Raw genomic sequence first — 17,799 nt, 5'->3', positions numbered from 1 at the left:
ATTCAATCCGCAATAAAAGAATATCTGCGATCGAGGAATAAAAAAGAAAAAAATCCTCGAAAAAAGTAGATTTGGATCTAACGAGAATGAGAAAATAAATCAGGCTTTGGGAAAACGGATCGTTAGAAGTAAAAAAGAAAAAAAAAACAGAGAAAAATAAGTAGAAAATCAACGCTTTTGCTTTCTTCGTGGAATCCCGCTCATCGAAAACCGGTTCTATGTTGCGATTGCGCACAATTTCGATATACGCTTCTCGTACGAAAACGTCATTTTTAACGAGATCACGAAGCAGCATGAACTCGTTAGATCAAATCAACGTTTTATCTATCCTTTTCTCGTATTATACATACACATATATACTTACACTTCGTCTACGAAGCAATAGCACAAACAATTTTCTCCTATATCAAATGAACTCGAATGAACTTATTAACCGTAAAGAAGGATGTACAATTATACTTGCTTATTACGTATATTTTTAGAAAATTATTCACGAGCTAACCGAACTGACTCAATTCAAACGGACAATCATCCGAAGTAATTGACACTCGTTGAATCGGTCGAAAAACTATGTATTTATCTAGCAAGTCAGCTAGTTTTCATAGAATCAAACAAACCACGAACGTTCGTTCCTTAAGTTCCGTAAAGTATAATCGTTCTGGAACATAAGACCGAGTTCAAATAACTGTATGTTACTTTTAAAGGAGACTGCATGTGGTTAATCGATAGAGTACAATTTTAGGAAGAGAGATGAAGGTATGTATGTATCATCAACGTAACACGTTATACTATCTAACTTTATCTAAATATTCTAGCAGCATACGATTCGTTCGTTCGTGGCCTAGTTTTTAAAGTGATGACACTTATGACATGAAAACCGGGTCAGTAACGTACACACGATATGGACCCTAGTTTGTCCGTTGATCGAGCAAAGTCACGTATGCATTACGCACCTATCCAATACGGCAACTCATACTTTTAGCTACGATATATGCACATACGCATATTTTATGCTGCGTTGGCATCGAGACTCTATCCTAGCTAGTTCGATAACTAGCATGATTTATGACGAGAAACGGAAACAAGTAGCATTTGGAAAGTATCGCGAGTATATAGGAATACATACATCACATCAACCGATCGGATCGAAAGACACCGACCTAGATCGTGCTTAGCAAAATAGGATAAACACAGACATGGGATAGATTGCTTATACATACTTTAACATCGTATCGAATCGCTGAAGACGTTATTCTTATTTCGAAAGCTACCGTAACTAAAAATCACGCTGAGCTACGCATGCGCGTACCTAGTTGGGAGAAATGCAGATCGATAACTTTGACGATAGAAGTATATATGTATATACATATATATTCTGTAGTTGTATAATTCAATGTGTGTGTGTGTTTGTGCACCTAACTGTCGGATACGAAGCTTTTGTTGCATTGCTATTTAAATGAGACTCTAATCAAATAACTAAATAACCCATATGCTTTATTATCGCGTAACTTCGTTAAAATAATGTATCACGTCGAATACTATTAAATCTAATCTCATTTGATATACACATATATAACGTCAAAGAATATCATATCCAATCAATTATGTTATTATACGTATCACATTGTATATGTTTAAATATTTATAAGACACGCTTGAGTTGATCCGTAAGAACACGGAAAATACGACGATGTGAATTGCACATCCATGATAGATAGATAGAAAATATTTAACGAAACGACCTACAAACCTGCACGTGCTACGATACACGTTGTAAAGCAAGTATATTATCTAGTAACTGAAAGGTATATTACTATTTGACGTCGAGGAAACAACTTGCCAAGATGCCGGTTGTTTTCAATGAAAGTTATTGACGATCGAATTAACTAACGAATTAATTTGTCTTGTTTTTTTTTTATGTATTTCTTTTTAATAACTAAGTAATCAAGGAAACAACGATAATAGAAGAAAATTTATTCTAATTAATAATAAAATAATAATTAATAATATTATAAAATTATATAAAAATAATTATTATTATATAAATTATTAATTATTAATTATTACTATTATTATTAATTATTGATAATAAAATAATAATTAATAATATAATAAAATTATATAAAAATAATTATTATTATATAAAAATAATAATTAATTATATAAAAATAATAATTAAATTTAATTTAATGTAATTTTTTCTCAACTCACCTCTTTCTCGTTTGGTTTTAAATAAAAAATATATATATAATATATACGTCACGATTGCGAAAAAAAAAACGAGTCGAACTCGATTCAATTCTCGAACACGACTGTTCTGTTACTGACTCGTCAGAAAGTTTGGAAGTTGTTAGCTTCCGGCATTGGTAGTGTGTCGTCGTCGTTCTTGTTATCAGTGAAAGTCACTCCATTAAAAATACGCCTGTAAACGACTCTGACTGGTAAACGAGGAATCGAACAAATCGTTGCTGTTGATCTCACTACACCGACGCAAGGTGCCATCGAGACAACACACGAGTAGCTGCTTGCTCGACAGCTTTCCATTTCCATTGACACAACGATTTTACTTTCGGCAAGTTTAACTGATTTTACGCTCCAATTAACAAGAAGGTTGAGAAATTAGAAGCTCATTTAAATATTATAATCGAAGCATCGAAATGATTTTATTTTTCTATCACGTCGTTTTTATTGTTCTCTCGTGTTGAACTAATTCTATACGTTGTTATCGAGATTTTGAAAGAATTTTATTGATGGTTATTGTTCGAACACACGCACAAAATTGAAATATTTCATTTATATATTATAAATTAAATTGCGGAAGAGATTTAAAATCACGTTCATCGAATCATGAATTTTAGTGTTCACATATACAAACAAGATTTTGAATTCTTAATAATCATAATGAATTATAAAATATTTACTCGAGATAAAGATGTTCTAGCTCCTCATCGATGCTCGAAATATCGTCGAACGAGTTGTAGATAAAACTCTCCGTTGGTTGCTGCATTTCTTTCGTATAAGTTGTTTCTGAAATACACAAACGTACAAATCGTCGATGAGAAAAAACAAATTTTAACTCGTAGGAAAAAAATTTCATGAAATTTTATTAAATGAGCGTATCTGAGTCGCTGTTTTTTATTTTTTTTTGTTTTCTATTGCTAAAAGAATCATGCTTCTATTAGGATTAGTAAAAAATTAGAAAAAAAAAATATAATTTGACCGATTAAACGCCAACGTATGATAAGATTCACGCGAGTATCTCGTAAAATGTGTAACAGTCTCTCGTCATCCACCCTTCTAAGTTTAGATCTTACATAATAGGCTTGCCTACGGTTTTAACTGACTTTAATTGGTAGTCCCATTGTTTTTTCTCAACCGGATGCTCGCCTTTCTCGGGGGAGAGGGGAATAAATAAAAAAACTATAAAAGATAATTCGTACGGTTAAGATATAAAAAATAGAAAAATAAAAGAAGAGTAAAGAAGATGAGAGGAACCTTGAACGATAAGAAAAACAAATCAAAAGATAAATGGGAGAAACATCGATCTTCATAATGCTCGTTTTCTTCTTATCGTTATACCATAAAATCCTTGAAATTATATTTATAATACGTATTATAATACTACGAAACGTCATTTGGAAATGTCTATCAAAGAAATATTACAATTTTGATCGATTTAATATTAAATTAATCAATTTATGTTAATTTAATGTTAAATTAATAATAATTAAATTAAATGTTGAAGTATTTAAAACACGTTGTAACTGTGAAATCAATTCTAAGAACGTTTAACTTCTAACGAGATTCCAATAAGATGGCTGATGTGAGATACGTTAGAGGAGAAGAAGAACTTTATAGGGTAGTCGATAATCCAGTCATGGAGAGAAAGAGAGAGAGAGAGAGAGAGTATACCTTCATGGTTACAACGAAGGCCATTGCACTCTCTGACGATATTCCTTACTTCTCTTTCTTTATTTATATTTTCATTTCCTTTTCTTTTTCGTTCCAATGTAAGTATATATATAGAGTTCGATGACCCGGTAAAAAATGACGAAGAAAACAAAACAAAAAAATAAAAGGAAGTCGATGTTAAAGGTAAGAAAAACGACTTATTCGGTGATACAACTTCTTCCGGTAATTGTAAACTCTTTTCCTGATCCTCTGACTCGTTCTTTTTTTCTTTTTTTTGATTAAGTAACCCGAAAGATATAAACGAGTGATCCAGTTTTTATCGGAATTACGCGTCACGCTAACGAAAGTTTTCTAAATGAGACATTTGTCTTCTATCTTGAGAAAAAAATATGCTAATGAGAGATTTCTTTTTTATACGAGATATCAATTCATTGTTATTTCATGAGAATATTCTTTTAATCGTAATTTCGAATAAGTCATACGATCTTTTTTTATGACTTATCTTTAACTATTTCGTTATCGGTTATCATTTTTTTTCGGATATGTCTATCTGTTTTATTTGGAAATCCGATAATAGTGATAAATCTTAACTACGCAAACTATACTTAAATTTCAACTATCAGCGGTTTAAATTTCGTCAAAGAAAAAGAAGATAAAAAATACGAAAATAATAAATCGAATTAACAAACCGGTTTTATATAATTCTCGTGTTTTTGATATTTCAATTATTGATATATTTGTGAGAAAAATATTCAAGGGTACAATTTCATTCGCGATAGCATTATTTTTCTTTCGTTTTATATAATAATAGATTGAAAAAGTTAAAAAGGCATCGCGATCACGTAGAATTTTTCATCCAAATTTGATGTTTACTCGTTGACATTAATTGAAAATCGATGTCGTTTGCTTTCCTCTCTCTCTCTCTCTCTCTCTCTTTCTTCATTTCTCTTTCTTTTTCTACGGTACGTTTAACTGGCGCCATTCGTTTCGAACGACCGTCTGTTAAAAAGAAAATTACAGTCGACTAACTTTTCCCTCTTTTTTCCCTCCAATCTCATTTCCAGGATACAAACAAATAAAATATACCATTTGCATAATCTATATTTACATTTTTAAAAAATATCAAATATCGTCAATTAAAAAAAATAACAAATTATAGAAAATCGAAGTTTAATATACTTTCCAAAATAATTTACGTTTAAAAAATATCAAATATCGTCAATTAAAAAAGATAACAAATTATACAAAATCGAAGTTTAATATACTTTCCAAAATAATTTACGTTTAAAAAATATCAAATATCATCAATTAAAAAAGATAACAAATTATACAAAATCGAAGTTTAATATATTTTTCCGAAAATAATTTGTTCGAATAATTTTAGATCGCAGTTGTTTCGATGGTGCATGCACAAATTGCAAGTACTTGCAAGTACTTGCAATTCAATTGAAAATTACTTACTCCTCGTTAGTTAGGAGATGAGTATTACGTCCCAAAAGGTTTTATATGCTCTGGAACGTCCGACGTTTTATCCGACAATCCAAACGATTGCACTAACAATGCGAAAAAAGGAGACTTGTGTCTGCCCACGTCGACGAGGGCTCTCTCTGTCACTTTAGTTAGTCCATTACTGCATTAACGAGTTACTCTTCGTACAGCTTTATACCACTGACACTCACCGATAAGACCTTTTTCTCATTGTCACTGATAGAAACAATTTCTGCTTACCGACACTGTCATACAAGAATCGTCTACCAATTTTCTTTCCTTGACATTTCATTTACTTTTACAATTTTCTTTTTTACTCAACCTGGCAGTCGTTATTTTCACGTAAACTGGTATTAAAGTCTCTAAAAAGGCTATATATTCTTGAACATATTCTTTGTTCATTTTGATGACCAAAGTCTCGTCAAGAAAGATGAAAGTTCAAACGTTTTTTTTCCTACATTTCGAATTCTCATGTATTAATTATTCTTGAAAATATAGTATTTTTTTTAAATTCTTTTTAACACGAATTTTGATGCACGACAGGGACGCTGTTCATATTTTAATTCATATTTTGTTCGTACAAAAGTTATTTTCAATAACTCGCGTTATTTAAATCTAATAAAATCGGTGAACAAAATTATTTGAAACTTCAAACGAAAAATTTTGTATACAAATTATGTTTGATTAATGAATTTATATAATAATCGTCAAACATAATCGCAAAGTGAAAGGTATAACAATATGAATATGTAAAACATTGCTGTCCTCGCTCCGATTAGCTTTTTATTAAGACATTTCTTTCCTTTTGTCATGCTCCAACGAATATAGATTAAGATCTATGAGATCTATCACGAGATTAGATCAACATTTTTTTCCGAAGTATCACGCATGTGTATACGAATTTGAATAATTTGTTATTTAATTACAATTTTCTATCTTCCTTCCTTTCTCTTTACGTTTACCACTGGTATTATTAGTGTTAAACGAAATATGCTAATCGAATAAGTGGAAAGTAGAATACATCGTTCTAATAATCAAGAAAAACTTCTTTGAAGAAATAGAACAAAAATAATGTACAAAATTATTATATAAAATAATAAATCTCATATTCGTATTCAACTTCGTAAAAATATTTACTCGTCGTAATGCATTCTATATATATATATATATATATTATCATTGTTTCTACAAAGCATGATAACGATAATATCCGTGTTTACTTTCTTGGGAGTGTCTTCGGACGAAATTGAAAGCATAAAATATGCACGTGTGTGTATGTGTGTATATCTGTAATAACATATTAAAAGAAGTATATATCTTAATTCCACAAGACGTATTATTAGAAATAATTAGCTGTAAAAGATCTTCCTGTTAAAACAACGCGTTGAATTGTGTCGAAAGAAGAAATCTTTGTTATATTAATACCTTGTTAATTCTTTTCTCGAATCGACGCGTTATATGTATCTATTATCTAAAACATATTAATTAAAAATTAATCAAAATAATACAAACATAGCGTTCAAAGTATTTGTATACTTTTAATTAACAAAAATAGAAGTAGTGTAATTAAAATAACCTATTATTACAATTATACACGTATACATACACATATTCGTAAAAAATGTATAAAGTCTACAATCTGTTTAATACAATTTCAAACTTACCCCATACTTTTCTTCGAAATTTTTTAATTTTGAATTTAAACAATACATACTAAAAATCCTATTATTCGGATAACAATAAATAAACACTAATTTAAATTATCACGATTAATAAATGGACAAAGAATTGATCAAACTGATATACTGCGATTCGGACATATGTATTATTAATCAAACAATATTTATCTTAAGTTAGTTGTTGGTACAATAAACGCAAGAAAGCGCTAGTAATCGGGGTAGTTACTTTATTCAACTAATGCTGTTTTTATCCAAAGGATACAGAAGTACATAGAAGCTCACAAGTCCACTTTTCCCGTAACAGAAATAATCTTAGTTAATACCCGGACCAGCAGAGGGCGAGAGTAGATATATATATATATATATGTGTCATACTCTGGATTTCCTCGGTAGATGGCATTCTCTCCACCTTTCCTGTGCGGTTTCTATTTCTAGTGACACGTGCGTGTATGTTATTAAGTGTAATTAAAATATAAATATCCACCAAGATTGATATTTAATATTCTAATTAAGTGTTAAAGGTAAGAGAGAAAATAATTATTATTTATTATTTGTTTAAAATAAAAGATTCACAAATACAGTTCAAATTTTCAAGACTTTATTCTCGTATGGGAGGTTATGTTTTATATATTATTTTGTTACATACACAACATTATTTGCACATTTTATTTATAATCTATACATTGTTTTATCACTTATTTCCATCATTTATATTTCTTCTTAGTAATCGACACGATGGCAAAATCATTACGCAGCAAGTGGAAGAGAAAATGCAGAGCAATCAAAAGAGAACGTTACGGTGCTAAAGAACTGGCAAAATTAAAGAAAACTCTTGGTATCGATGAGAATGGGGATGTCGAAATGTCAGAAATTACGGAGATTGCTACAGGTATGTAAAACATTACTTTTTCATATATTATTTCCTTATATTTAACATAAATTATAAAAATACAATATTTTTCATAGTGGTCGATGCCCATGACATCAAGGAGAGTGTTAAAGCGAAGAAAAATGATAATGATGATACAGAAGAAATGGAAGTGGATACCGGTAGAGTCTACGATAAAAAAACGTTAAAAGATCAATACGGAAACTATCCAGTTTGGATGAATAGGCGAAAAATATTGAAACACAAAAAGGGTAGAGCGAAAGCTGCTAAAGGTACTACCAAAACAAATAAAAGATTAACTAGGCGACAAAAAAAAGCACTTAAAGAAAATAAGTAAAAAGAGCTGTAAGTTGATAATTAAAAAGATATTTTACAACATCGAATCGTGTATTATAAATATATAAATGAATTCTTTTGTTAACACTTTGACTGCCAAGTTGGTCGCTTGTGACTGGCCATGGTGATCATGTGATGTCACGGTGATCATTGATGACCGGAGCGCTTGAACTTTTTACATTTGTAAAAGTTGAATGAAAATTTACAGTTGGTGCATTTAGAACATCACCGCTAATTAGAATATACTTCGAAATAAAATGTGCACCATCGAACAATTACAAATTTTTATTGAAACATTGAAAATGAAAGACTAATTTCTATGAAATTTTTAATAATAAAAATACTACTGTGGCCTCCTGAGCGAAACATATGAATCCTGCGTGGCAGTCAAAGTATACTGTAATGAAAGGGTTAATACTAATCGATAAGAAAAAAAAAACATCCTTACATTTAGTTTATATTATAGTTTTTATTATAAAGCGGCGTACAAAGATTCGTAAAATAATATTTAAATTACATACAAACTACGTGTTCTAACTAATGTATAAATGCTAAAGTGGCAGTGACACCGGTACATCATATTTTCATCTAAAAGAAATTCATGCAAACGCAATAACAATACAATCATGAATCCTTTTACGACAGTCTATCTAATATAAGTTTTTAAATTTATGGATCCAGTGTTAAGGAAGGTCTGCAATGTGTTCTTAGCCTACTTTCTAAATCTGTCACACGATTCGTTAAGTGTTGTACCTTCCTCGCCTCTAACTCATAATGCTTCATCTTACTTCTCATGTCATATATCTCTTGTTGCATCAGTTGCTGAAATGATTTTTCAAAGTTTCTTCTTTAATATTTAACATAGATATTGTAATTTTCATGTACGTAATGTTATAATTCCTTGTAATCTTACCACATTCTCGACAGCTCGTCTCATATCGTTTATACTTTCAACAGCCATAGTAATTTTTGCGCTCATATCCGTAGATTCGGTTTCTCTTTTTTTATTTTTGGCTATTTGCTAAAAAGTACAAAATGTTGTTTAGTAATTATCATTGATAAGTTCCGGTCTCTAACACTTTGACTGCCACTTTGGTCATTAGTGACCGGAGCGCTTGAACTTTTTACAATTGTAAAAGTTGAATGAAAATTTACAGTTAGCGCATTTTGGACATCACTGCTAATTAGAATATACTTTGAAATAAAAATTGCACAATTGAATTACAAATTTTTATTGAAACATCGAAAGTGAAAAATTAATTCCGACGTGACAGTCAAAGTGTTAAACGTGATTAGGAAATTGAGAAAGATTGATATTGAATTAAAAAAGAAAAAGAAAAAACCCAATGTTACAACGATGAACATACTTTTTCAAGTTTAGTTAGTCTCCTCATGATGATTTCATAGTCCTGATCGAGGTCAACATCTCCCACTTTGTTATCTACATCTACAAAAAGAAAGTGAAAATCGCATTTAGAGAGAGGACACGTCATTATTTGTTGATTCCAAACGATGATGAGAGGACAGGAAGAACGTAAAGTTGCGGCTGGATATTTTTAACTTATCTCTGAGAAGCACTCACTCTCTTTAAATAAATATATATATACGTGCCGTAAGAGGAGGTGGTAGTTGGTTTTCTTGTGGTACTCGTTGTCGTCGTGGTCGACGTCGACGTCAACGATTCATGGAAGTCGTTCTCTAGATCTCGAGCCTCGAAAGCGGTTTCCTCGGTGTCTACAAAATTATACGTAATAAAGCGTTTACCAACTTGATAAAAGGTCAAGAAAGAGTTCGTGCTGTGTTATAAAAACTGACTCTTTATGAAAACTTACCGTTTCTGCGACAGGATTGTCCATCTTGTTGAAGATGAAAACCGGGTCTGCAGTAACACTCGTAGCTACCGGGTAAGTTTCTGCAAAGTTGTCCACATGGTTTCTCAGTCACGCACTCGTCTACGTCTGTAATTTAAATATAAATAATATCGCCTATTTATTAGTTTATCTTATTATGTATTCAAAAATAAATCATTTTAACCCTCTCGTTACTAGCGACCCATATAATACCAGTAATCCATGTAAAGCCCACGAACTGACTCATATAGGGGTCAAACCATGCAACGATACTTATATATATGAATTAATTTTATTTTTTTCTCTCTATATTCATTTTTGTCGTCTAAAAATATAAATATATATGAACTATATTTATGATATTAGTATCGTGCCGTTATTTAAAAAAAAACTTTAATAATTATCCCGACTTAATATATATATATTCTAGCTTAGCATATGCATACACACGTATATGGATAGTAACACCTTCGGTTTGATTAGCACGTACGAACGTGCATGTACTACAAACTCGTAGCAATTAATTTCGAAAAGGCGATTGCACGTCGAGGATTAGGGAACGTCCGGTATATATCCTCGTCGTCGTCGTCGTCGTTCCTATCTCTAGCCAACCTTCGTAAATCTTTCTCTTTGATCTCTAAGTAATTTTAATCGAGTGACAAACTTTTCCATTCCTACCAACGAATCGCGAACTAACGATCAACAAAAATAAGATGATCGTGTTACGTAAAACGTTGCCAGTTCCAGGAGTAATTAGAACGTTCGTGTAACCTATCGATAATCGCTCGTAAATCTATCGAAAACACATAGTCTATTCCAAAGGTAAAACACCATAGTAACTGCATGTATGTTCAACTTATAGGGTGGTTCATATAATTTCAATTAATTTATCATATTTTTTTTTTTTCTTTTAGATTTAAAAAACGCACGAAAATATTTGTTATTTTTATACAAGTTGCTATGATTTTATTTGTAAAAATAATTAAGAGATTATAGTAAATGCATGCGCATTATTTGCATTGGATTCGTTATTATGAATTGTATTTATTGTTATTTTCGTGATTTTTTTTCTGTTTTTTATTTTCTATTTTTTTCTTTTTTTTTTTTAATATTAACAAAAATATATCTAAATAATTTTTGCGGTATAGATCATCCTGTAGATAGATAAATAGGTTTCTCATTGGCTATATGTGTATACCACTCTAAACGTAAATGCTATCGAACGGAATATCGCACCGCGTCGATTTAATTACGTTCAACAATTCCTGGCTACACCAAGCGTAATCGTTGTTTGCTATCGATACACTCCAGATACTTCATGATTTAACGACCCGTATTCGTCAGTCGAGTCATTATCGGGAACTTTGTAAGGCGCTTTTACTACTAGTTACCTTAGAAGGATATCAAAACTTTACACAGGACTCGTGTAGTTAAAGAACTCTACACAGATATTTCTAATCTAATTTAAGTAACGTCTAGTTTATTTTAACATTTATTTCTACACGCATTAGGATATTTTTGATTTCAATGAAAAACATTGACTTACCCGACTGGCATTGGCTACCGGTAAAACCTTTCGGACAAATACACTTCCCTGGAGAAATACAGGTTCCACCGTTCAAACATAATGTTGCACAGGTTGCTAAAAAATACATTATTTTTAATATTGTTTTTAATATATATTAGTATATGTGTGTGTGTGTAGATGTGTAAAAAAGAAAAAAAATAGAAAAAAAGAATCTCACGTTTGTTGCAACCAAAACTGAGACGAGTAAATTGCATCCAACCTGGACAGCACATAAAACCGGGCGACATTTCGGTGTAGACTAACCTGAAGTATAAATTCACTTATTTGGAGTAATCTAATATGGAAAAAAAAAAGGAATCTCAGTAGATAGATTTAGAAGTTAATCAAATTTACCTGATCTGTTTTCCGCGATGATGGTAGGGGGAAGAAGAAGTAGTTTGTCGTGCACATACTCGCCTTCTAAAAAAAACAACACACGATAACACTTTGATTGAAAATAACTTTTGAAAATTGAGAAAGGTGGAACAAAGAAATATATATCCGATCGAAAGAGAAAAAAAATGAGAAAGATATAGAGAGGGGGGGGCTGAAGGAAGGAAGTTTTAAACTCAACGATGGGATAGATCTGAACGCATGATCTGAAAATAAATCGGTCGTGTTCGGTACGACACGTAACGAGTTCTTGTTGCTTTTTAAAAGAAGGCCGCATCTTTCACGTCGAGAAAACGAATATCTGGCTTTGCATTCATTACCACGCCTCGATTCGCCATTACCTTTCCAGCAAATCCTTTTTTTCGAATATATAAGATCAGACGAATAAAAGTTAAATAAAAGACGCGTGTATTAAATGAAATTTATATTTAAATATTAACCGCACGAAACAATGTTACCTTGATTTTACACCGCAGATGAGCTTGGCAAGTTGGTATAATTAAAAATAGGGAATTGCACGGTAGTCGGTTGAATGCGGTTATGGTGACAGTGGTTACGAGAAGCGATAGATCTGCGTTCCATGCGGTATTCGCATAGTTTCAAGATAGAATGATGCAGAGATGACTGTGAGAAACAGTTGACGGAATATTGCGGTATAGTATTCTACTGAAATATTCAATTAATTTTACATAAATATACTATTCGAAGAAATTTGTTATTTGATTTTTTTCTTCGGTCAATAATTGGGAATACATTTTTGTACTTTGTAGTCCTGTAAATCTGTTTTTTTTTTTATATACTATAACAGTCATACGCAAATTATTTATGCTCTTAAGAAAGAATTTTATATTCATGCTTAAATATTTAAAAAAAATACAAAATAAAGAGAATAATAATTATATTTTGAAATCATAAGTAACAAAAAATAGATCTTTCCAGTTAAATGTAATTCTGACTGTAGACAGAAATATACGCGAAAAGGGTTTGCTACATTTTCCTATAGTTTGCGAATAACTGTTATAACGCGGATAGGAATATAACACGTGAAAGTATCTATATATAATATGAATATATACATATAAAGATCATATATAATTTTGTAGGAAGAGGTGGACTTGGTGGAACCACTTCGTCATCATCAGGGCGCAGAAAATTGCGTTTTGCCGTGTCGCTGTCATGTTTACTGAAACGCGACACGACATTAACTGTCCCAACAACGTATCCCCCGATCCGCACGATGCACATGCATTCCATCCCATATTTTCCGACTCATGATCCTCTTCCTTCCCGAGGAAGAAAATAAGAGGACAAGGTTTCTCTAAAGGGTACAAAAATGAGACGTACTAGGGATACATAGGGACACACACACACACACACCAAACAAAGAACCCTGGACTCGGCCGATTAAACTTTGCTAGCGGGCACGAGAGTACAATTAAAACGCCTTCTAACTTCCAAAAAGAGAAAGAAAGAGATAGAAAAACAATGAGAAGGACAATACATTCGAATAGTACGACCCTTATCTTTTCCTTCATTTTTGTTACCCCTATCTTTCTTTCTTTCTTTCTTTCTTTTACAAGCCTTGTTTTTTTATTTCTATTTGCCAGTCGCTGTTGTCAATGCCGCAAGAGTAAAAAAAAAAATAATTGAAAATGGTGCTAAAGAAATATTGGAATTTTTGGCATACTTTCTCTTTGTCGATGGTTACATTGTATGGAATACTCATTTAGTAAAGTTCAATTTGTATGTAATAATATTTTCATAAATAAAAAAAAGGATGAGTATTATTAATCGTTAGTGAATTAATATTTAAATTGCAAAGATTGCTTTAGATAAAAGAACTTTTTATCAAGGACAATAATTTATCTCTCTTCAGATAGATATTTTGTAATTTATGTAATATATTGAATTTTGTATCGACTGGCAGTAATAAACGTAAATATTTTAAAATTAATAATCCGTATGATAGATAGTATTATACCGCGTATACTTTTAAGCAAAAGGGTTGGGTATACGTTCTTTAAGGAAGATAAATTTTCCTAGTTTTTCGAATTAATGGCCCGTAGAATATTCTTCATACAGTTACGATAGAATTATGCAGCATTTAAATTCTTGGAGTCTTGATGCGTTCCAGGACGATTTCAAGGTCTCGGACGAGGTTAAGAAATGAAATACTTGTTGCTCGGAGAAAATGTCTCCGCGTGCATTTCTTCGACGCATTATTTTTCAAGAGAAAGAATCGAAAGATGTAAAATACATATATGTATACATAAATATATAGAACTTTTCTCTACTCGAACGATATATATATATATAGCACACTTATTGATTTAAGTCTTGAACACGCTCGGTTAGTGTACTTTGGGTAAATATTAGAAAGTTTCGCTGTTTAAAAATGAGTCATTTCCAAGTAATGGAGGATATACAGGGTGAGTTATTTAACATGTTAACTTTCTAGGATTTCTGCTTATTATATTTTTTTTCTACGATAAGTTGCACATACTTTTCACTTGTGTTTTAAAATACTTTCAAGTTAGTTGAAAACGTTTGACAATGCATCAGGAAATAATAATAAATTTTCTAAGAATAAATTGATTATCGAATCTTATACAATATTTCATAGGATATAATATATAATTAATATAATAATTATAATAATTATTAATATATATATATAATTATATTATAATTGTAAATTCATTCGAGATATGCATAATACGTATTTCTTTTTGTGCAACTAGCGTGTACTACATTTATTTTCTATTTTTCGGTGTGTTTTTTTTTTTTTTTGTCGAACAGAGTTAGTCCTGTTCTATTAACTTTCCCACATTACTACCGAGTAAGCTATTTATCTAATTGAAATCTCGAGATATAAGATACGTCGTAGTTGTTCGTTGTTTCTTTTCATTTCTTTCATTAAATATTGTTTCTCCAATTGATGAAATCTAAACGATCGATGAAAACGCGATTATCGCTTACCGTCTTACGTAAAGATCGTTTCCGAGTAAAGTTCGATATAAGAAATAGTTGATTCGTCGAGTAAACCGGTTTACGCGTTTAAGAAAAATCTGTTAGAACCGTCGGTCGACGCTTTTGGAAATCGATGAAGAGTTTCTCGATGTCGTTTAGATTATTTCAAAAGAAAAAACAAAAGAAAAAGATTCGTGGAGGCGTTTAAAACAGGTATCGATATATTCAATCGATGCATCGTAGATCTCAAAATTTTGGAATCGGTGAAAACAATCGTTCAAAGTTATTTTTTTGATCTCCAACTTCCCCTGCGAGTAGATGTTCCGTCTTCCTATACGAATTTTTTCTATTTTATTATTATTTATATTTATTTTTATTTACTATTTTATTTATTTTTTGAAGTTATACTTCTTTTGGCGCGTTTGGGAAAATGTGATGGGAGTGATTTTTTTCCGAACGACACCATGAAGTTTGTCGGTATTTACGACGCGCGGCAAAGTGATTTCAAGTATACGGCATGAAGTTGTCTTTCTTCTCTTCTTCTTTCTCTTTTTTTATTCTCAAACGGGTCACCCATCCAAGTACTAATTGTACTCAGCGCTGCTTTACTTAAATGATCAAGCGGGAATTAATACTATCACCGTACCATGGCATATATTATGATATTTTATTATTCTTTCTAATATATATAATATATCGATCGATTGAAAATATGTTTCTTTCCTTTTTCTTTTAAATAATAATAATAATAATAATAATAATAATAATAATAATAGATTTTTCTTTTTTGTTAAGTTATTTTTTAAAGTTATTTTTGAGGTTATTGAGGTTATGTTCGTTTTGGTACGGCAAAGAAGTATAACTTCTTACGTGCGTACATAAGTACACACACCAGTTTTTTTATTTCTTATTATTTATATTTTATTTATATTTTATATATTTTATTATTATTTTTATTATTTCTTCTATTTTAGCTCTTATATGTTTAGTTTCCATGTGATTACCTAAGTATTTCACCGTATTTGTTCTAGGGATGACAGTGTTATTTAATATAACACAAGAAGAACTGTATCTTTGCGTAAAGTGAATGCGATATGTTTGCACATATCGACATTTCATTTTATTTTTCATAAATTTAAGCACCGTTAGATTATTATGATATGTTGCTGCAGTAAAAGGTTTACTGATATGGGATCTTCTCGAGTAACTATGATAATCGTGTCGTGAATATTACAGTAATCGTTTAAAGTAGATGATTCTAGCTGAAAAAAGATAAAAAAAAATATTTTCAAAAAATAAGAACGTTTAGGAGATAGTCCTGGCACTTTTACTCTTTGCCAACGAGAGTACACTTTCACGTGTCTATGTATTTAAAATGAAAAAAATAAAAATAAAATAGAAAAATATTGAAAATGAGTAAAAAATTAGTTAAACGGATCTCGGGGACAGTTTGGATACGGTTCGGAGGACAATCGCGTGGGAATACTGGTTCAAGAAACAACTCTCCGTTATACGGTACATCGCTCGTCAATGATAACACCATGTAAAAACATATAGGGTGATTCAAAAATATAATCGAATAATTTCAAGAAAATACAACCACAATGATAATTTATTTTATTTACTTAACGAATGAGAAATCGTACGAATTTATATTTAATGATAGATCGTAACGTATTAGTTAACCTCCGACACATTCGGTTATTTTATCAGCAATTCCTCGCGTGTGTCAGACGTATCATAGTTGTATCATAATTCGTATTAGATGTCACGTGACAGATTCGCATTAATCATATCATTGTTTTTCTTCGCAAATGCAAACGAAACGTTTCGATGATTTTCGTGTTAAATGATAGGGTTATTCGTTGCAGCTATTATTTAAAGCCAAGTTATTCCTACATGCATAATCGCACGGTACTTTAAATTTCCTTTCTTTTTTTTTTCCTTTTCAACGAGAAAGAAAAAGTATTCTCGTGACAACGAGTATAAAATAAAATAGCCCAACGAATCGTGCCAATTTTAAAATTAGTCGAGGTAAATCTATTCGAGTATTACTTTTTATTAATACATTCGTCAAAAGAAAAAAAATGAAAAGAAAAAAGTAAACGGGAAAAATCATTCATCTTCGTTTGAAAGAAAGAAAAGGGCACGCATGATAATTTATATTTCATTGTCATGAAAATTTGTCGTTGAAATGGTAAAAAGGATTGTCTTTTGTACGTGACGGTAGATAATATTAAGTACGTATCGTGTTTCTTAATATTATCTTTAAAAAGATTTCCGTGGCGTGCGAGACCGAGGGCGTCGAAAGACCAAACGGAAAAAAAAAAGAAAAAAAAAAAAGAGAGAGAGAGAAGAAAAGAGAAGAAAAGATAAAGAAGGTATAAGACATCGGTAATAAAATTAGCAACGTCGTACGATAGGAAAGAAGGAAGAAAGAGAAAGGGACAGGGAACGTCCCTTTGCGTGATCCGGCTTGGAGCCTTCTCCAGGGTGATAAATTTCCGATGAGTTATCGCATTGGTTGCTCGCGTGTCTACGGCTCTCTTAAGCACTTCCGAAATCTCAACGGTTATCTTCTCGAAAGATTTCACCTCGAGTATCTTTAACGCATTACGATAGACGGACACACCGGCTTCTTTGAAAATACTTATACAGATTCATTATACGTTATTTAGCGATAGTATCTGAACGAAAGGGACAACAATTTTTATC

General features: G+C 31.3%; 3 protein-coding genes across 5 annotated transcripts in view; 1 reads left to right on the top strand and 2 right to left on the bottom strand.

Moving 5' to 3' along the window:
- The window catches only part of LOC122518258 (repressed by EFG1 protein 1-like), a 50,685-nt gene extending 45,140 nt beyond the window's left edge, over positions 1 to 5,545 (bottom strand). The window contains exons 1-2 of the mRNA XM_043637063.1: positions 5,374 to 5,545; positions 2,922 to 3,027 (exon numbers count right to left, since the gene is read on the bottom strand). Of these exons, the coding sequence (XP_043492998.1) occupies positions 2,922 to 3,007 (86 nt within the window). The 5' untranslated portion in view covers positions 3,008 to 3,027; positions 5,374 to 5,545. The remainder of the gene's footprint in view (positions 1 to 2,921; positions 3,028 to 5,373) is intronic.
- A 1,934-nt stretch (positions 5,546 to 7,479) lies between these two features.
- On the top strand, positions 7,480 to 8,941 carry LOC122518363 (protein LLP homolog). Its single transcript, XM_043637252.1, has 3 exons — positions 7,480 to 7,600; positions 7,804 to 7,968; positions 8,046 to 8,941. The coding sequence occupies exons 2-3, from the start codon at positions 7,815 to 7,817 to the stop codon at positions 8,303 to 8,305; spliced, it is 414 nt and encodes a 137-aa protein (XP_043493187.1). The 5' UTR covers positions 7,480 to 7,600; positions 7,804 to 7,814; the 3' UTR covers positions 8,306 to 8,941.
- Positions 8,939 to 17,799, bottom strand: part of LOC122518361 — a 38,453-nt gene continuing 29,592 nt past the window's right edge. For all 3 annotated transcript variants that reach the window (XM_043637249.1, XM_043637247.1, XM_043637248.1), the window contains exons 3-10: positions 12,076 to 12,141; positions 11,900 to 11,985; positions 11,701 to 11,796; positions 10,137 to 10,262; positions 9,916 to 10,038; positions 9,672 to 9,751; positions 9,218 to 9,325; positions 8,939 to 9,126 (exon numbers count right to left, since the gene is read on the bottom strand). In XM_043637249.1, the coding sequence (XP_043493184.1) occupies positions 8,974 to 9,126; positions 9,218 to 9,325; positions 9,672 to 9,751; positions 9,916 to 10,038; positions 10,137 to 10,262; positions 11,701 to 11,796; positions 11,900 to 11,985; positions 12,076 to 12,141 (838 nt within the window). In that variant the 3' untranslated portion in view covers positions 8,939 to 8,973. The remainder of the gene's footprint in view (positions 9,127 to 9,217; positions 9,326 to 9,671; positions 9,752 to 9,915; positions 10,039 to 10,136; positions 10,263 to 11,700; positions 11,797 to 11,899; positions 11,986 to 12,075; positions 12,142 to 17,799) is intronic.

The sequence above is a fragment of the Polistes fuscatus genome, unplaced genomic scaffold, assembly GCF_010416935.1.
Source record: "Polistes fuscatus isolate 324 unplaced genomic scaffold, CU_Pfus_HIC Scaffold24, whole genome shotgun sequence".
Taxonomy (NCBI): domain Eukaryota; kingdom Metazoa; phylum Arthropoda; class Insecta; order Hymenoptera; family Vespidae; genus Polistes; species Polistes fuscatus.
This window is presented reverse-complemented; position numbering and strand designations above follow the sequence as displayed.